Source organism: Pyxicephalus adspersus, chromosome 9 (assembly GCF_032062135.1).
Source record: "Pyxicephalus adspersus chromosome 9, UCB_Pads_2.0, whole genome shotgun sequence".
Taxonomy (NCBI): domain Eukaryota; kingdom Metazoa; phylum Chordata; class Amphibia; order Anura; family Pyxicephalidae; genus Pyxicephalus; species Pyxicephalus adspersus.
Genome location: NC_092866.1, coordinates 65,191,444 through 65,212,976, shown reverse-complemented (window position 1 = coordinate 65,212,976; position 21,533 = coordinate 65,191,444). Strand labels below are relative to the sequence as shown.

Here is a 21,533-nt window from a genome sequence, read left to right as displayed (position 1 = left end):
GATAGATAGATAGAGGGATAGATAGATCGATCCTTCCATAAAGGTATTTCCACTGGGTGACAACTCTCTGTCACTGTCTCCCAAATGGTTCTGTGTTGTCACCCTGTCACACTGGCTGTTTTAGCCCACATTACACAGACATATGTTGTCACCATCAGGAAACCCATAGTCAGGAAGCTAATTGGAAGTTGCAGAAGATCTGACGTGATAAAGAATAGAAAAAGGTGCAAACAAGGATACAAAAAAGATGCTCAGTTTGGGATAATATTTACTATAAATGGGCAATAAACATTTTGCGATGTTGTTCTTGTGATTAGAAAATAGAAATCAGTGTTAGGAAATGATGCAAATCCTTCATGCATGTTGTATGCACTCCACATACATGTACAACGTATGATACTTACAGGTCCTCTTTGGCGCTGCTTCTGCTGCCAATGAATGGGATGACGTCTTTGTCCGATCTTCCCACCTCCAATTGGCCCTTCTCCAGATTGATCACACACTGACAAAGGAAACGTATTGGGGACAGTTTACTGTGTGAATCTGCTGATGCCTATACTCTGTATCCTATAACGGACAGCTGATAAGGCGCTACTGTATAAGTTATAGGCATTTCATATTACACATTAAACCTGATTCATTAAAGCTCTCCATTAATAGAGAAGATAGGTTATTATGAGAGAACCTGGGTGATGCAGCAAACATGTAGGATTGAAAACATTTGCTAGCTGATAGGATAGGATTTTAGGAAATCCCCCGGATCTCTCAGGTTTACCCATGATCTTCTCCAGTCTTAAAGAGCTTTAATAAATCAGACCCAGTGTATGTCTGTCTCCGTCTGTCCGGGGTTTTCCGGGAGGGCCACATATGAGCTGGGATTTTTACTGCACCATAATAAAACGACTGCTGTTTGTTAGAGAATTACAAGGAATGTGTGCGGATCCGGCCCCCGAGGACTGGAGCTGGACAGCCCTGATCTGTACTTAGCATGCTACAAGCTGAATGAAGAACAATGAACAGATCCTCATAGGTTATAGATTTAGGATTGTGAATATCTTACCTTTAGATGCCGCAAAGCCTGGAGGCCCAGAGAGACGATCCGCTCGTTATCATCTAGGGGAGAAGACACAATATAATACGTGTAACATTTATCCGCCCCCCATTAGTAGAAGCCATCGCTATACATGGAATGATGGTATTGCATGCGGAACCTTCCACATGTTTGGGGTGATACTGGAGATTTCCATTGGCATTGCATGGAGGTTGTGTATCATCCGCTCATGCACAACATCCAAGTGTACCTGTCACCCATTAGGTGCTGGAGAAAACAGATCATGGTTGCCCACCCAGTGTGCCTAGCAGACAGGTACTCTTAGCTGCTTCTTGCCTGCTTATGGAACGTCATTCAGACAAGTTCCTGGGATCATGATGTGCCCAGCAAGGCATGAGAGACATAAATAACTATTTATAAATGATTCCCTTAATTTGCTCCAGATTTGTTTGTAATTTATCTTTTATACAAACAGTATTTCCTATCTGATATTACAGATACCCTTTAACCCCCCACATTACCTACAACGACTGCACTGCACTCCACAGCAATGGTGCCCAGTGTGATGGAAAGGCGCTCGATCTGTCCCATGGTTTTCACGTTATATGGCAGAGTGACGCTGTCCTCCTCGTTCTTGTAGAATCTAAAATGCTCCTTCAGCCTAAAAGAAGATGGAAATCACATTACAATCTGCAAAGAAAATGATCACTTTATTATTCCCTCCCAGCTGGAGCATGAGAGGTAGGTTGCACCCTTTATCATGTGACTGCAGCTCACTGTCCTGTGAAAATCTTGTAAATGACTGCAAACCTATACACAGAACTCAAAACTGATTTCAGTGGATTTTCTGATTGCAGCGTTCTGGTTAGCATAGATAATTCATGGGAGCGGAGGTTCTCTTCATGCCTAGAAATGCTGCAAAATGGTTGTGCTATACAGGTCCTCTTTTCCTAATCCTTGTAATCTCTTGTCTCTGCTTTCATTCAACAAGGCTGCTGATTGCACTGTCTAATGTACAGACGGTTGCTAGTTAGACAATCAAATATTACAATAATATATATATATATGTATGTATCAATATTTATTCAATATTATTATTGTTATTACACAGTGTTTCTCTGAGAATGTTACACTCTAATGTATATACCATATACCCATGTCCCTAACAAATTCTAGGGCCAATCATTACCGTATTTTTCGGCGTATAAGACGCTCCGGCATATAAGACGCACCCACTTTTCCCCCCCAGTTTTGGGGAAGAAAAGTCTTAATTATTTTTTAAACCTGCATTCGCCGTATAAGACGCACCCACTTTTCCCCCCCAGTTTTGGGGAAGAAAAGTCTTATACGCCGAAAAATACGGTATGTTCTTTATATTAAAAAGTATCTGGAGGAAACCCATGCAAACACAGTAAAAACATTCAGTTCTAGCTGTTCTGAGTCATTGTATCAATTAATGTCATTACCGAAATATGAATAAATTCTAAAGTCAATTTTACAAAAATACTAAAAATAAGCCCTAAATAAATGTAGTTTTTCTTTGAGCCATTGCGCGTGTTTGTGTGTTTATGTGTATATGTGTGTGTATATGTTGTGACAGAGAGTCCCTAAAGTTTCAGGGAAAGTGTTAGAATGGCTCCAGGGAAATGAAAGTATTAGTATTTGTATAAGGTTTTTAGAAGGAGAAAACAGGGAGTTTAGGGCCCTGGAGCCGGCCAAGGGAGTGAAATTGGGTTATAGGCACCTGCACTCAGGTGCATAAGGAGAGAATTGATCAACGAGTGGCTGAGAAGGAAGCCAGAGGGTTCCAGGCTGCATGAGAGGGAGACAGAGGGTTCCAGGCTGAAGAAAGAGACAGTGGATTCCAGGCTGAGAGAGAGCGAGAGGGTTCTAGGCTGTGAGAGAGTCAGAGTGTTCCAGGCTGAGAGGGAGACAGAGGGTTCCAGGCTGAAGAAAGAGACAGTGGATTCCAGGCTGAGAGAGAGAAAGTGGATTCCAGGCTGAGAGAGAGCGAGAGGGTTCTAGGCTGTGAGAGAGTCAGAGTGTTCCAGGCTGCATGAGAGGGGACAGAGCTCCAGGAAGCCAGCGGGCAAAACCGGATTGGAACTGTGAGTGAAACAGCATTGATTTAGTGTGTTAGTAAGAGAGGGCACCTAAGTGAGGGCACCAGAGGCCCAGCCAGGCTACTGTTTATTGTTTTGTTGTGAAGTGCTAGTGAGTGTTTTGTAACACTGGGCTAAAGAAATAAAACCTGTTGTTATTTTGGACCTTTGGAATTTGCTGCCTCTGATCTGCAGACCCCAGTGATCTACCACAATGTGTATATGTGTATGTGTATATATGTGTGTGTGTGTATATATGTGTGTAGATATGTATGTGTGTGTGTGTGTGTGTGTGTATATATGTGTGTATATGTGTGTGTGTGTGTATATGTGTGTGTGTGTGTGTGTATATGTGTGTAGATATGTATATGTGTGTGTGTGTGTGTATATGTATATGTGTGTGTGTAGATATGTGTGTGTGTGTGTGTGTATATATGTATGGTTGTGTATATGTGTATGTGTGTGTATATATGTATGTATGGTTGTGTATATGTGTGTGTGTAGATATGTATGGTTGTGTATATGTGTGTGTGTGTATATGTGGGTAGATATGTATGTGTGTGTGTGTGTGTATATGTGTGTGTGTGTGTGTGTATATGTGTGTAGATATGTGTGTGTGTGTGTGTGTATGTATATGTGTGTGTGTAGATATGTGTGTGTGTGTGTATATATGTATGTATGGTTGTGTATATGTGTGTGTGTGTATATGTGGGTAGATATGTATGTGTGTGTGTGTGTATATGTGTGTGTGTGTGTATATGTGTGTAGATATGTATGTGTGTGTGTGTGTGTGTATGTATATGTGTGTGTGTAGATATGTGTGTGTGTGTATATATGTATGTATGGTTGTGTATATGTGTGTGTGTGTATATATGTGTGTGTGTATATATGTATGTATGGTTGTGTATATGTGTTGTGTGTGTGTATATATGTATGTATGGTTGTGTATATGTGTGTGTGTGTATATGTGTGTAGATATGTGTGTGTGTGTATGTATATGTGTGTGTGTGTGTATGTGTGTAGATATGTATGGTTGTGTATATGTGTATGTGTGTGTGTGTATATGTGTGTGTGTGTATATGTGTGTAGATATGTATGGTTGTGTATATGTGTGTGTGTATATATGTATGTCTGTGTGTATATGTGTGTAGATATGTATGTGTGTGTTGTTGAGGGATGCACACAATAATCCCTTTGAAAAGGATAAAAAATCCTCAGATATATTGGTCATGCAGCAGCTGAGCCCCTGTAATCTGGATTCTTTGTATCGTTGGGTGAAATGCTCTGCGCTGGAATATTAATGAGACTGCCAATTGTGCGCTGACCCCATTCTGCCAGGCGGAGAGCTCAGCATTATTAGCATGTGGCAGAGATTCTGGTGAGCGGCTGCCTACCAGCCCCGACCCTTCATATGGCACCAGCAGGGTCCCCCCCGCCCTCCACCTGCAGAATTATCCGGATGACGTAGCAGCCATATTACCGGTGTGATCATTACTTTCCCGCCGCCTGCCTGATGAAGATTTTATCCTGCTGCCATCATTCTGAATGTCTCATCGTAGGTTGGCTCCATGCAAAATGTAATATTACCAAATAAACTATTTTATTCCTTCATCACTTCATTTAAAAATGACAAAAACTATAAAAAGTTATTTTTTGCCATCTCTATACCAATGAAAAGATTTCTCTTCACTTCCTGTCCCAGGAAAATAACCAGAAGCTCAAGAAATGTCCTTATGGGATTCCCCCCACTTCCTGTTACATTGACAATTCTGTAATCGTGAATTGCCGGTCAATTTCTGTTTCATTCACCGGTAGAAGATGAATATTCCCATTAGAATTTTTACATGTGGATGTTTCTGGGTCTCATAGCCTGGGACTCTCCAGAACAATTGACAGATGCTGTAACCCTTTCCCTTTCTTGCCCCGGCATAGAACTTAAAGTTCTTACTTATCAACACATTTTAAAAAAGTGCGAGATGGGGGCAAATGCTGGAAGAAGAAGAAAGAAGATGGCTGCACCCAATGTCCTATCTGTGCCGGAAAGAAGCCGGGCAGTGAGGGACCCGATGGATTTGGATGGATTTATTCATTGATCCCCTTTATTGGATAATTTTATATATAGGAGAGACCCGGGGGTGAGGAGCCCATAAGCCCCATGATGTCTGTGCTTACCCCAATCTGTCCAGACAGGCGGAGGATATGACATTGTGATGACAGGAGGTGTCAATTCTGATTTTCATCTCCTTTCCAGAGCACTGCAAGATACAAATAGTGACGCCAAGGATGAGGATGAGGTCTTTCTGTTCAACATTTTCAATCCGTAAATGAATTTACAAGAAATGGATGATATGAATGTGAATTCCACCAATCACAGACAGAGATTAGGGTCCATCCGGCACTGTCGGGTATATACAGTGTCATCATCTCCCATCACTCCACAATGACTCCCCCATCCTCCATCCCCATCTACCCAATTATTGTAAAATGCTGACAAAATCACTACTGGAGTAACTTCCAGAGTTTCTGAATTTCAGCCTGGTTCAGAGACGTATGGATATGCAATGTTCCCAGGTCTGTACACCGGCCCATCCGGCACTTCCCGGGTCTGAGCCCATTATAGGGGACAAGAACTAAAAGATTGTGGAATATTTTGCATGATACCCCTCTCATCACGTCCTATGTATAGTTCTATTGTAATTGTCATACCTGACCCCAGACATAGAGGGCGTCATCCTCCTCGCTCCTCCTGGGCGTGGCTCCCTTCCCATGGCTCTGTTTGTTACTCGGAGCTGAATGGTCGCTCTTTGGTGTCCATGCCGTTCGGTTGTTCCTCAGTTTTGTCAAATTTGATTCCAACAGACGTCGCTGGAGAATATTATGTGGCTGCTGAAAGAAAAATCATAATTTACATGTATGTACAGGGGCTGCTAGAAGATGTAAATGGGTGTACAGTGGGATGAATGTCTCTATATTAGGATGTATCTGGTCTATATACCAGCGGCTCTGGGTGTACAGTGGGAGCAATGTCTCTGTATTAGCAGGTGGTTTTCCTGCAGAAAGTGCAGCAGATAACAGCAGAGAATTTTTTTTTTTCCTTGGGAGATTTGGATGAATCTGGATTTTCCAGCCCCCTGAGGAATGACCGTTTTCCCGGATGGAGTGTCACGTCTGATTAACCTGCAGAACTCTGAGCTGACTTAGTGTATGATGTTCTGCTAACACCCACCATCAGCATGAAACAATGTGTGAAATAATGGGTGAAATAATGTGTGAAATAATGGGTGAAATAATGGGTGAAATAAAGGGTAAAATACAGGTATAAACTGTTAGGAAAAAATAATTGTTGATTTTTTCCTTATTGCTTGTTGTTCCATGGGCACACTGACCGTGGTAAATGATCAGTGTGGGCAAATAGTGAGAGGAGGTTAGGGGGGTATTGGTGGAGGAATTTGTCGCCTACCCCCTGTACACAGGGCACACACAGTCCGTGTACCCCAAAACTGTAATTACAGAAGGGAGAGACTTCCAGGAACATTTACAGCACAATCATTATACATTTATTATACTTGTATTACAAATCCTGAGACAAAACTTTTTCTTAGCTTACCTTAAAAAATAAAGAAAATTTAACAATGATTTCCTGTTCTTTGCTGTATTGTCAGGGGACCGTGTATTATTTTAGGAAAGTTTATTTTTATCATTTTACCCATTTTTGGCTGCCAGAAAGTGTGGAGACAAAGAACAGTGAAGTCAGACATGTGGCTTAAGATAAAGGTGCTGGGGCGGGGGCGGGGATCAGGAACATGTAACATTGGTAAAGCTACATACACACGTCCAATGGTTCTCACCTGATAATCGGCTCAGGGTCGATATTGGGGAGAATCTGGCGTGTGTACAGCACCCATCGTCCATCGCATGAATGACCGTCCTGGCCGATCAACGATCCTGCCGCTCCGTGCTTCTCCCCTCGCCATAGAGCAGAACAGTGATTTATGTACAGCGCTCGTTGGAAAGGATTGTGAAAGATCCTTTCCAACGACTATTATTGCACATGTGTATGCGGCTTAAGGCTCCGCCGTATTTAATGTACGATGTAAGAAAATATATATACATTGAGGGTTCAGAAGTGTGTAAAGAAAAGGATGCAGGGGTCAGTAGAATGTAACACACATAGTGCAAGGGTCAGCAGTATGTAGCAAGGAATATACACACATATAGGGTGCAAGAACCAGACAAAGTGTGCGGGAGGCAGTAATTTGTAACACACAGAGTGCAGGGAGCAGAATGTATATCAGAGTCCTGGGGCCAGAAAACATATTACAAAGTGTGGTTTGAGGAATGTACAAAGCACAGAAGTCAGGAGTGTGTGACACACAAGGGTTAGGAGTACATATTGCACAGAGAATAGGGGTCGGGATGAGCAATGCGGAAATACAAGGGCCATGAATATGTGAAGCAGAGTGCAGGGGTCAGGAATAGGTAAAACAGAGTGCAATGGTCTGGATCAGGGGTCAGCAACCTTTACTATCAAAAGAGCCATTTTGCCTCCTCTTCCACTAAAGAAAAATAGTCTGGAGCCGCAAAACATAACACAGTTTATAAACTTTTAAAAGTTTTATTATTTTTTTAATTTTACCTGTTACAACAAGTGTGCATGTGTAGGCCTACTTTGAAATAAATTAAACACTGAACTATGCCCCTAGAAGCCTCCAGCTTCTAACGTATCATCCTGTTACATTAGCTGGAGGCTTCTAACCTAACAGGGGAGATTATTTCGATGGGCAGAGTTCTTTATGTTCTGACGATGCCTTAGCGATGAAATTTTAGGGGTGTTAGCCACAGGTGTCCCGTACTTGCACCTCAAATTTTTTTTCACCTGTACCCCCGTTTCCAGATAAATTGGGGTTTATGTGCTAGAAGCCTCCAACAATGTGTAACAGGGTAGGGTTTTTTTGATGGGTGGAGTTTTTAGGAGGTGTTAGCCACAGGTGTCCCCCACTTGCACCTCTAATTTTGTTCACCTGTACCCCCTTCTTGTTCCAGAGAAATTGGGGTTCAGGTGCCTCCAGCAATGTGTAACGGTAGATTTTTTTGATGGGCAGAGTTCTTTATGTTCTGATGATAGCCTAACAATTAAATTTTAGGGGGTGTTAGTCACAGGTGTCCCCCACTTGCACCTACATTTTTGGTTTTGTACATCTCCCCATTCCAGAGGAATTGGGGTTCAAAGGAGGGGGATGTCATTGTACACACCCATTTGTACACGCCCCGTGGTAGATTTATTTCACTGGTAGATTTTTTTCATTAGAACACCGGATAGGGAATCCCCCTCCTCCGCAGTGTCTTGGGAGGAAGGGGATCCCCCATCAGAGATCTCCCCGCGGCAGCCGAAGGGAGCCACAATAAGGAGGCTGAAGAGCCGCATGCGGCTCCGGAGCCGCAGGTTGCAGACCCCTGGTCTGGATTATGTAAAACAAAAGAAGTCCATAACGTACAGAGTGCAGGGGTGAGGATAACATAATGCACAGAGTGCAGGGGTGAGGATAACATAATGCACAGAGCGCAGGGGTGAGGATAACATAACCAACAGATCATATGGGTCAGGAAAGCTCAATGAAATGCATGGGGGTCATAAGCATGTAACCATCAGAATGCGCCAAGTGTGTGAATCTGTGTGCAGGGGACAGGCCTAAGAATGAATGGGTTAAGAAAAATAATGCACAAAGGGTTGGGGTCAGACATTTCCATTTCTAGACATAAAGTCCCCTCTCCCCCTCATGCAATCCTCCAGGAAAAAAATTCACCCAGAATACCCCCTTCCTCCACAGAATTCACTTATCAGACTTTGGTACTTCCGAGGGCTCTCAAAGACCCAATGTCCCTTACAGAACAGAACCAGGCAGCCTCCAACTGAGAACACAAATTGGGACTTTCATGGTTTTTGGAGACTTCTTGTGCCCCTCGCTGGCAATGTCTATGCTGGGACATCACAATGGATGAATGGACCCAAATACAAATTCAATCACTTGTGTGCCAACAGCTGGGCCCCTGAGATGCCATGCTGGGCTCCTGCAGGTTCTCTGTACACCCACAATGGGCGAGTAGCTGTGAATAGGAAAATGTTTCCCCTCTCAGATTCCCCACTTTGTGATCTCCATTGATGTCAGTGGGAGCTGCACTCCGCGTCATCCATTGGGGTCCCCAGGTTAAGCTTGTAGTCACGCGCTGGTTAATCTGCTATAAATCCGGCCATGGAGACTCGTTTAATTAAATTGGCACAGCGCTGTCCAGTATGTATATGGGGCTGGTGAGGAGGGGCTGCAGTATGACGGGAAAGTTCAGTAATACCCTTCAGTCAACATTTTGTAGTTGGGAGTTAATTGTGACCCCCTCCCTTCCAATGCTGATATTAAAGACAAACATTATTCCAGCTCTTCATTAATCCATCATTAAATGAGTCTGAATGTGACCTGATATCAGATTCATTTAGTGCTTGTACAGCAGAGCTTAAACTGGGGGACAGGGAAGCACCAAAGGGAGCCAATCAGACTGATCAAAGGTGGAGCTTTTTTGAAGCTTAATGCTGTTGCTGAATAGTATCACACGTCAGGGATGTATCCCTGCAGACTTGTAAAGTTTATTTCCAGACTTACAGATTCTCCTAACTTATTCCTGAACTCTACCACCCTGCCCGATCTTTATATAACTTTTTATATGGCTCTGACGTTTTTATGTTTTGCTCAGGTTATACAGTGACTGAGCTTTATTCTTCCTGAATTCAGTGACTGATAACAGTGGGCCATCTATGTGGATAACAGGTGAGCATTCCTGCAGCATCAGACCACAATACAGGTGACCACTTGAAATATGGAACAGCAAGGCCTCACAGAAAATTCAGGTAAATGTTACAACCTATTTAATGTACAGCGCTGCTTAATATGTTGGCGCTATATAAATCCTGTTTATTAATAATAATGATAATAATAATAATAACTCCCAGACATTGCTATGACTTACTATTACTACTTTCCCTATGCTGTCCATGTGGATCAAACTCTGCGGTTTTCATGTCTTTGTCACCCTTTGGTGTCGGATCTGAGTGTGCAGAAGTCTCAGACGTTCCTTGTATGGATAATGTAGGAGAAATCTGGGAACAAATTGTGGTGACGCAGCAGTCAGGTGTCAGCGGGAAGCGTCTGTCGATCTCTTTGTAAGGAGGCGTCGTTTGTTATTTCTTACTTCGATATCTGAGTCATGGGATATGGAATGATCCGACAAGGAAAATACGAGGAGACGAGCTGATTAACTCCTCATTGGCCAAATATAAAGGGAAAAACTCCCAAAATACTCCGCCGCTGCATCCTCCCCAAATACCCCACCCAGAAGCTTCAACTATACATTGCTCTGTCTTGTGGAGTCTCCATTTTTCACCCCTTTATTGGAGATTCATCCCATTTTACCCCCTATATTGGAGTCTTATTCCTCTGTCTTCCGTCTTCTGGAGTCTCATCCATCTCATCCATCTTCCTCTTTTCTGGAATCTCATCTTTCCATTTCCTCTCTAATGAAGTCTCATTTATACAGCTCCTTGTAATGAGGTCTCATACTCCTACCTCCCGTCTAATCCAGTGGTTTCCCCTTTCCTGGAATCTCTTTGATCTGTCTCCCCTCCTTTGGATTCCCATAAATTACCGTAATCTCGCCTCATTTGGAGTCTCATCCTTCCATCCGCCCTCTCCTGGAGTCTCATCCCTAGAGATATAATCCCATAAACTATCCTGCCACCTTTCTTCAGGTGCATAATCCTTCCATTGCCCCCACTTTGGGGAATTACTCCCTTATACACTTTCTTCTTTCATTGCCCCACTTTGGGATAATCACCCCTTCACGCTTTCCCTTCTGGAGTTTCCCCCTCTTTCTGGAGTGACATCCTTTTATTCCTCTTCTAAAGATTCATTCTTTCCTTGTTTTCTCGATTCTCCCTTCTGCAGTCTTCTCTGTCTTTTTTTCTTCTGCAGTGCCATTCTTCCCATGTTTCTGGAACACTAACTCTCCATTCCCCTCTCCTGGAGTCTCATCCCTCCATTCCATTTGTCTAAAGCTGAATCCCCATTTACATGTCATCACTCCAACCCTCTTTCCATCCTTCCATTCCCCTCTTCTGGCATCTCAACCCTCTGCCTCTCCTTTTCTTTCATTCTGAAGTCTCATCCCTTCATTTCCCTGTTCTGTGGTATCATATCTCCCTCTCCCTATATCCGGAGTCTTTTCCATCAATCTTCCATCTTCTGGATTCCCATCCCTCTGTCTTTCCCTTTCTACAGTCCCATATTCCCAGCCCTTCTGAAGTCTCATCCCTCCATCTCTCCTCTTCTACGGTCTCAGACCTATCAATCTTCTGTCCTATTCCTGTTTGTAGCTCTTTTGGAGTGTAATTCCCCTCTTCTGGAATCTCATATCTACATCTTATCGATTCCAGAGTTTCATCTCCCGATCCACACACCATTTCCCCATCTTCCCTCTTTTCATGTCTTATCTCTTTATTTCTCTATCTTAAGTCTCACTTCTCCAAAACTCACTTTCGTAGTCTTGTCTCTCCATCTCCTTTTTCTGGAATCTCATTCTTTCCTTTCCACTGTTCCATGGTATCATATCTCCCAATTCCTCCCATTTCCTCTCTTTTTGAGTCAACTCCCTTTGTCTTTCCTCCTCTGCGGCTTCTTCTTCCCGCTCTTCTACATCCCTCCATCTCTCCTCTTCTGCATCTCTACTTTTTTCTGGAGTACAAAGTCTTGCTCAGTTTGTACATTTTTTTAGTTTAATCCCCATTTCCCTAATCTCAAATCTATCCTATCTATCCCTTATCTCCATCCTAAACTTCACTTCTCCAACTTCCTTATTCTTTCCCCCCTAGAGTCTCATTCCTTCCTTTACATTGTTCTGTGGTCTCATACATCCCTCTCTCCAGAAGTCTCTTCCCTCCAATCTCCTGTTTTCTTATCCCTTCCTCTTTCCTCTAATACATTCTCTTCTCTCCAGCCCCTTCTGAAGCCTCATCCCTCCATCTCTCTTCTTCTGAAGTCCATTCCTGTTTGTACCTTTCTGGAGTTATAATCTCCCATTTCCCCTGGAATCCCATATCTACATCTCATCCTCCAGAGTCTCATCTCACCATTCCCCATCTTCCCTCTTCTGAAGACTCATCCCTTTATCCCTTTATCTTAATTCTCACATCTCCAAAACCCTCTTCTAGAGTCTCATCCTTTCATCTCTGTTCTTGATGGTCATCTCCCCTCCTTCTTCACCCCGAGTGTTATTCTTTCTTTTTCTTTCTTCTAGATTCTCATTCCTCCATTCCCCAGCCCTTTCCTGGAATCTCATCCCTTTATTTCCACTAATCTGTGACGCCATATCTTCCTACTACCGGGATGCTTTTCCCTCTATTCTCCCCTCTTCTGAAGTCTTATACCTCTGTCTACCTTCTTTGGGGGTCTTACTCATGTTTGTACCTTTTATTGGAGTCCAATCCCCCCAATTCTTCTCTTCTGGAATCCCATTTCTCCATATACTCTCCTGGAGCCACATACCTCCCCAATCTTCCCCCTTCTGGAGTCTCATCTCTATATCTTTTTGGTTTGAATCTCATTTCTCCCAAACCATACATTTTGTTGTCTCATCCCTCCATATCTCTTCTGTGTCTCACCTGTCCACATTCCTCACCTGGGGTGTCATTCTTTCTTTTCCCCTTTTCTGGAATTTCATTGCTTCGTTTCCACTCTTCTGTGGTGTCACATCTTCTTCCTCCTTTTCCCTCCAATCTCCTCTTTTCTCGAGTCTCATCCCTCCATTCCTCACACTTCTGGCTACCTTGTTCTGGAGTCTTATTCCTGTTTGTACCTTTTTGGGGTTTAATCCCCATATTTCCCCTCTTCTGTCCATCCGCTGTCTTCTGGAGCCACCTCGTCAATCTTCCCTGTTCTGTCTCATTCCTTTATCCCTTTGGTTTGAGTCTCATTTCTCCAAAGCCATAAACCTTTGTGTCTCATCCCTCCATATCTCTTCTTCCGGAATCTCATCCCTCCAACCCAGTTTTGGAAAATCACCTTGAGGATGAAAATCTTCTAATGAAGACACAGTTCAGGTGATCAGAGAAGGTGTTCCTGCTATTCTAAAGATCTCCACTCACTTCCTGATATGTCCCCGGGACAGGAAGTGAAGGTAAGTCTTCCAATGGGGACATAACTTGTTGGGGGTTCTCACCAATCCTTCCCCCATATAAAACATTACAAATATTTGGCTGGAAATTCTCCTTATTATCCAGCTCATTAGGAATTAGGATTGTGACTCAGGTATGGTGCCTCACCTGGATAGTGCGTTGTTTTGTTGTGATCACCTTTGTTATAGTTCTCTCAATATTTTGGCATTAGGCTCTTTATCCGTTTACTTGGAATTAATTCCCTGGCCCGGAGCCCTCACTGCTGGAGACCAATTTTCACATTCCAATAACGAGATCTCACTGCCTCAAACTGCTAATATGAGAGCGGAGACATTTCTACAGCGGAGTTCCCACCTCCACCCACCCACCTGCCTGCACGAGAGGGGGTCTCCCCATTTCCATTGTCTGTGTTTACTTTCTGTAAATACGCAGCAGGAGGGGTGAGACTTCCCCATTTTATAATGGCAATGGGGGATGGTGGAGGAGACAATTCTGTGCTGCTGTGTATTAGGTACATGTATACAAGGATATGTTATATGGCTCCAAAGCTCCAGCATTTTACAGTTTTTGCTCTGTAGTTTTTAATGCTGGTGTCCCAGTGAGGAGATTTTACTTCCTGTCCCAAGAAGACACAACAGGAAGTGGGAAAAAATCTCTTTAAAAAGAAAAAAAAAGTTCCTAGTTGTCAGCAGAACAGGTGTCCCCGTTATTGGAGTGACAACTCAATATTTTATCTCAGTGACACCAGGACAAACATGGAGGGGAATCTCTCACACCGATAGCAATAAAAACCTTACAGGGGTTCTAACCATTTCATGCCGGGGAGTATTGGATGCTCAGGGGTTGTCATGCCGTACCAGCCAATTAGGATAATCAAGGACCTGGAAATGGAACAACAATAGATAATGGGGGGGCGGGTGGGTTGACAGGTAAATCCTCCGCAGTCGGCTGTGAGCATATTGGAGGAAAATCATCAAATTGACTTTCTCTACAAAAATGTTGATCGTGCCGTAATAACATGGGCCCGATTTATTGAAGCTTTCTAAGACTGGAAAGGATGGACTATCATGGGGGAAGCTGGGCTTTCCAGAAAACCTGGAATGGGCTGAAAACATTTGCCAACTATTTTACACAAAAACTTTTAAGAAATTCATTCCAGGATTGCTGGATCACTCAGATTCTCCCGACACAGTCTATCATTTTTAAAGCGCTTTCATAAATCAGGCTCAGTGGGTGATATCACACGACAATCTATGCACAGGAAATCTTTAAGTATCAAATCTTTGTAATTGAAAGGCAAATAAATTGTTATATTGTCACTCGATCGATCTCTCGTGCAAGGCAAAATTTGAACTTTTATTGAGTGAACTCAAAATCCCGCCAGAAACTTCAATGATCAGTGAAAGTTCCCTGACATATGAATGTTCCTTGATTCTACACTGAACATCGCTCTCTTTCGGATGAATAGATTTGGATGAAATGGATGAATGTGCTGCCTGATGAAGAGATATCTGGCCGGAGTGTGGCGGCCTTGGGCTGCGTTGTATCAGATTTTGTATCGGTCAGTTGTTCTTGGTTTCTTTTTTCTGTTTAGTTTTATATTCAGGGTTTTTTATTTTTGCATTTTAAGAGTGTTTTTGTTACTCTGTGTCAGATAATCCAGTTTTACATCCTTATATTATGACTTCTGGGGGTTGGTTTTGCACAATAGTTTCATGATTATCTATTTACTTTCTCATTTTTGTTGTTAAGCTAAACCTAAATCTTTTATCTTCAGTAACGGTTGTTAGAAGTGATTGTTGGTGATCACACAGCGCTGATCTGTTCCCATGGAGAGGGGAAGGGATGAGCGGAAGGCTCCCCGCTGCATCCTTCCCATTAGAACACAACAAGGGGTCATTCGTGTTTATTTAATAATCCGGCTCAGCAGATCACCAAACAAGGATGGGGCACAGCGGTACAGATGGAAGATTTTATCTCATAAACTGAAAGAAGACAAAAATCAAGCACCAAACACGGCTCGTCGCTCATATATAAAACTGTTCATGGAGTCACCCCAACGCAATCCTTTGCTTTGCATTGGGGCCGTTATTAATAGACTATAGGTTGAAAAAAGGAAAAAGTCCAACAAGTTCACCCACTAGGCAAATAAACATATCCCAGATAACACCCTACGGTCATACCTGATCCAGAGGAAGGCAAAAAAAACTTATAACCCCCGGGTTCAATTTGCTCCAACAGGGGGAAAAAATTTCCTTACTGAATCCATCAGATATTCCCTGGATCAGCAGTCTGTTATCTTTTCTTTAAAGCCTTAATCCCAGTTATATTCTGTGCTTCTAGAAATCATCCAGCTTTTTCTTAAAGCAATCTATAGACACAGATCTTACAGTGAAGAATCCCTTCCTTATCCGGAGCTTAAACTTCTTTTCCTCCAGACACAAAGAGCGCCCCCTTGTGCTTTGTAATGATTATAAAGTAAATAATTGAGAAGAGAGTTCTCTATATGGACCATTTATATATTATGACCTTACAGTGAATATTCATGAAGTGATTGGTGGAGTATATTTGGAAATCTCATGAGCCCCATACAAAAAAAAACTTTAAAGACATCAATTCCCCGAATGACATTTTTTTTTTGTTCTGATGTTTTACATTTTTTATCATAATTATTATCTTCGTGCTTTTCAGCTCTTACTCTGTAGGAGTTTCCTTTATCTTTCATGTGGACATTGTGATTGTTTTTTGTATTGCATTTGTTGCGTTGTTTGTGTAACAAGGATTGTAAATCTGAACCAGAAACAATACAGAACACTAATGATGGCGCAGTCTGTCGCTGCAATATATAACATTACAGATAATTGTCCCCAGCATGCCAGCGGGAAGGCTGATTATTGTATAAATTCATTTAGGAAAAGACATGATGCTTCAATTTCCCAAACTCCGGGAGCCGGAGAGAAGCGACTTATGACAATCTAACTTCCATCTGCGATTAAATAAATAACCCAACCGGGCCGAACTAATGGGATGGAAAAGACAAAGCTGGAGGAAGCAATCGGCCACCTGCCTACATCTTAAAGAGTCCCTGTGACCTAGGAGGGTTTTAGACAAAATGTGGGGGCTTCAAACACACAGAATTCCAAATTTCTGCATCCTACCAATCTGCCAATCGGGATCCTGGAAAAGGTGAGGGCTCTGAGCCCAGGTTATTCCGAAAACCAGCCATGCCTGTAATGCAATGATACAAAGGACCGGAGATCCAGCAATCTCAGGTTATAGCTGAGCAGATTTGCTGTATGTGAAAGGAAGTCTGGAGGGATGCAGAATGATGCAGGTGGACTACTGTCCCTCGCCCCTCTTTCTGCGATAGTTACACCCCTGGACATGGTATTCTGTTTCATGCACATATGTTCATATATTCCCAGTGCCGGGAACCATAATGGGTCATTTTCATCCATTTATTTGTCTCCATTTTCAGTTAGAATATGTTGGCGCTATATAAATCCTGTTTAATAATAATAATAATAACATGTAACTGAAATAAATGTCAGCTGTGGCTTATCCCTGCCCCAAATATAGATCTCCTGTACAGGGATCCCTGGTGATTAAATATAAACTAAGCAATGTTCCCAATGGATCGACCATGACAACTCTCAGAGCCCAGAGAATAAAGAATGAAGAATGGCTCCCTGGACACAAGACCGGCCATTTCATATTAAACATTATTTTAGGATGGGAAATAGAAAGGTTTTTACCTTTGCAGAGATTTTATTATTTCCCTGTTCATACTTATTATTTAAATATCTTTATTTTATTTCATGTTATTGAATCCCTCCGAGTCCAGTTCCCCTATTAAAATGTAATTGTTGCCTATCCTTCATGTATTGATGTATAATATTCATGTTTTGCCTTTTTCCAACATTTGCCCTTTATAGTGGAACATAAAAGACTCAGAAAGAGTTCAGAGCTGGAGCACATTCCAATAAACTTCAGAACTGAACTAAAGGAGGAAGAGGAAAATGTTTAAATATATGAAAATGAGAGAATAGTGAGAGGTTGTAAATTGCAATTTACGCCTTTAAATGAAATTCACACAAACAGAGCAAAGAACTCCAACACCATTTGTCTGTGATCCAGGTACAGGGGGAGTTGTGATAGTACGAAATCTAGGAAACGTATAATTCAAATATTGTCAGAACCAAGCCGATGATTCCTATATACCGCTCACATAGTGAACATCCAGAACCTCTGATTTATAGAACAGATACAACCGCCGGACACTTTAATAGGTACACCAAAATCCAATCAGCCAATCAGATTGCAGCAGCTCAATACATTCAGGTTGCAGACATTACCTGCCACCTGCTGAAGTTCAAAGCAGAATCAGAATGTGGACAAAAGAGGATTTAATTGACTTTACATGTGGTATCATGCCAGGCGGGATGGTCTGAATATTTCACACACTGCTTATCTGTTGGGATTACAGAAAATGGTCTGAAATGAGGAAAATCCCCAGTGAATAATAGTTCCCTGGGTGAAAATGCTTTTTTGATACCAAAGGTCAGGGAAGAAATGCAAGAATAATAAAAGTGAACAGTAACTCAAATAACCATTCGATGAAACAAGGTCTCTGGGAAACACATCCAACCTTGGAGCAGATGGGCTACAGCAGCATGAGACCACACCGGGGCCACAGAAGCATGGGACCGGGGCCACTCCTGTCAGCTAATTACAGGAACCTGAAGGTACAATTCACACGAGGTCACCAAAAGAGAAGATTGGAAAAACATTGCCTGGTCTGATGAGTCTCGATTTCTCCTGCAACATTCAGTATTTGGTATCTACAATATGAAGGCAATGGTTCATCTTCTTTGTATCAATGTTTCAGGTTGGTGGGGGTGTTATGGTGTGTGTGTGTGTGGGGGGGGGGGGGTATTTTCTTGGCACTCTTTGGGCCCCTTTGTACCACCTCAGCATAGTTTGAATGCCACAGCCATCCTTGGCACTGCCATTCCCCCCCCCCCCTTTATGACAGCCGTTTCCCCATCCTCTGATGGCTTCTTCCTGCAGGATAACACTCCGGGTCACAAAGCTCAAATCAACAATTAGTATCTTAAACATGACAATGAATCCAGCGAAGCCAAATGTCCTCGGCAATCACCAGATCATTGGATGGATGGGAGATTCGTATGACGCATGGAAATCTGCAGCAACTGTCGCCATATCAATAAGGAGCCAAATCCCCAGGGAATGTTTTCAGGACTTTGCAGTTTTCCGGCTGTTTTTTCCCTCTATGTTTCCTTGGATTTTGAGCTTTAAATGACATTTATTCTTTGCTGATGCCCTGGGGGCCCCCTGTAATCTCCACTCACCTGGGAAAGGTATTTTCCTTTTTTTTCTTCTGATCTCACCTCTAGAATTCCTCATTACAGCACACGACACAACACGACATTAGTGACACGACTATGAACTTTGTACAGCGCTGCGTAATATGATGGTGCTATATAAATACTGTATAATAATAATAATAATATTAATAATACAGAACAACACACACATTGCTGATAGCCGGAGGTGGAGGAGCTCTCCAAGGTGAATCATTACCCCGGTGTATTATGAATCCATCCAGCAGCCCTGACTGTACCCCTGATAGCTGGCCACGGGTCCCTGGAAGCTCCCCACGGGCCCCTGGAAGCAGCAATGAACTCCGGCCTCATGTTGTGGTTTCCATGCATTAGATACGCATTGGCTATGAAAGCAATGCAATGCATTTTGTTAAAGCCGTCCTCCAATGAAAATAAAAGTTTCCTTGCCATCCCGGTGCCAAATGAACACGTTGCAATAATTATTACAAACATTCGGTGATATGGGGGTGACATCGGTGCAACCTTCCCGCAGCAGCCACTGTTTAGAATATTCAGTTTTTGCAAGCTGTGTATGGAGAGGAGTTGGCAGAGAACCGGATCTGCCATTGGCATGGCGGGTGCTCCTGATTTCTGGGTGCCGTGATGTGTTGCAATATAGAACAGCAAGTCCACATGCACCGTGCAGCCATGCAGCAAATTGCCTCGTTCTTGTGTTGGGGCTGTGATGGGCAATGCTGGTTGTGGTCTCCCCATCTGATCTGAATTGGGGTTCCTGCACAACAGCCGATGGCAATTCTTCTCCCCTAAAAATTCCTGACACCAACCTAGAAGTATTTTATTCTTTAGTTTATATGTAGCGCTGATGTCTTATTAGAGGAGATCAATCTGCTTCCTCTCATCTGCCCCAATCTTACCCCCCCCCATCCCTTTAGGGGCAATTTGGGGAAATGACACCCTGCTAGGGCTTTACTGATTTGGCCTAAATCTAAGCAATAGATCAGAGCAGAACATTAAATCTCACAGCTGCAGGGCAGGAATGCTGACCACCCAGCCGTCATGTCACATGACACAAAGAACATCAATTGGCTATGAAACCGAATGGCTCCAAAATCACCAGCCAGCCAATCAGAATCCTTCCTGAAAGCGTGTGGCTGTGATGACCCCATTCTTCCAGCCTATTATTCTGTATTTGCTACATAATTCATAGACAGGTTCTCTTTAGACATTTATTTGTTGTATAATCGCCATGTTTCAGGAGAATACGGTTTGGCTGGGGAATATGGATGAATGATATTTCATATCTGCCTGGTAGAGTCAAGGTTGTGTCACTCCGAGATTCGTCATTCACAGCTATGAGCAATAATGTCATTTAAAAAGTTTACATTAAAACAATCCCTGGTGATCCCGCCATGAAAGTGGCTCTTCCTGTTATAGGGTGACAACACTCTGGCTCTTTTCTAAATTGGGCTCCAGTGTTGTCACCTGGGCTTCTGATGGAGAATACATGTGACCATTCCATCCGTCGATACACGGACATGGTCAATGTTGTCACGCAGCCATCATTGGGTGCAGGAAGTGGCTGGGAAGAGGCTGCAGGAGATCACAGCACTGAGACAAAGGAAGAAAAAGAGAATTTTCCTTATGATATTTGGAGAAAACGTCATCCAATCAGGGGCTGCCCTTCTTTAACCCCTACAGAGGAGCAAATAATAAACCTGCTGCACACCTGTCTGTCGCATTTGTTTCTGCCTTTCATTCTGAACATTTTATTTTTGCAGCGACAATGTCACAACCGATCTGATGTCACCTTGTAACTCGCCCTCCATGTTTGTCCAATATTAGGGGGGATTATAAAACATCTCCCGGCGAATGGTGGGTGAATGGTCAATTTTCACCACATTCACTAAGCTAAGTGAAAAATCCTTTGCAGAGTGAACGTTCATTTTAGTAAATGAGTTCGCCTTGTGTGCGGCGGATGGGAACGTCTCGTAAAACGTTTTGGCCTTACCGTGTCCTTGGATGTGCCGAGCTTCTTGAGCCCATCGAGGGGGAGAAGGTCGGCGGAGTCCTTGTGGGTGAATTGGACGGACTGTTTCATCCTCCGTTGTTGGCGTAGGGATGCAGCCTCCCTGAGGTCGGCTTCCTTTCTGCCTCCGCCGCCATCGGTCAGGATCCCCGAATAGAACATGTCGAAGCCGAGTCACCAGCACACAGACTGAGCAATGCCCGGACCCTCCGCAGATTTATACGCTGCGCTGACGTACTGCATGGAGGGTGACGGCGAGATGTGATGGTCCAGCGCCACCTGCAGGATGAATGAGACATGAATTAAAGGGTCATTCCGCCCAAATTAAGGCTTCAGGTGCTGGAGAGAAGTTATTATTATTAAGAAACAGGATTTATATATCGCCAACATATTATGCAGCGCTGTACATTAAAAAGGGGTTGCAAATGACAGACTAATACAGACAGTGATACAGGAGGAGGAGAGAACCCTGACCCAAAGAGCTTACAATCTAAGAGAATAAAAAGGAAATTTGTATAATCAGCGCAATGTTCAAATCGGGGTCAGAACCTCTGTGGGGTAATATTGCTGTGTCCCTATGGGTGATATTCATTGAAAAGAATATTTTATTCATACTCTCTCTTTGGACAAATTGCGTGAATAAGAAGCAAAGGGAATCTCCGGATGAAAAGAATACATTAAAAAATAAATCCACATAGAAATATTTATCTGCAGGTCTGTCATAAATCATCGGGCTAAAAACTTAGGAGACCCTGCATTCTCTAATGACATT

General features: G+C 42.9%; 1 protein-coding gene across 1 annotated transcript; it reads right to left on the bottom strand.

The window, feature by feature from the left end:
• Nucleotides 1-404: 404 nt before the first annotated feature.
• NRIP3 (nuclear receptor interacting protein 3) lies at nucleotides 405-20,981 on the bottom strand (the record flags this gene model as incomplete). The annotated part of the gene is given in 6 exon segments (XM_072422341.1): nucleotides 405-502; nucleotides 1,061-1,113; nucleotides 1,573-1,712; nucleotides 5,326-5,408; nucleotides 5,860-6,039; nucleotides 20,744-20,981. Coding segments are annotated over 6 exon segments (734 nt in total), but the record flags the coding sequence as incomplete, so codon positions are not given.
• Nucleotides 20,982-21,533: the final 552 nt, after the last annotated feature.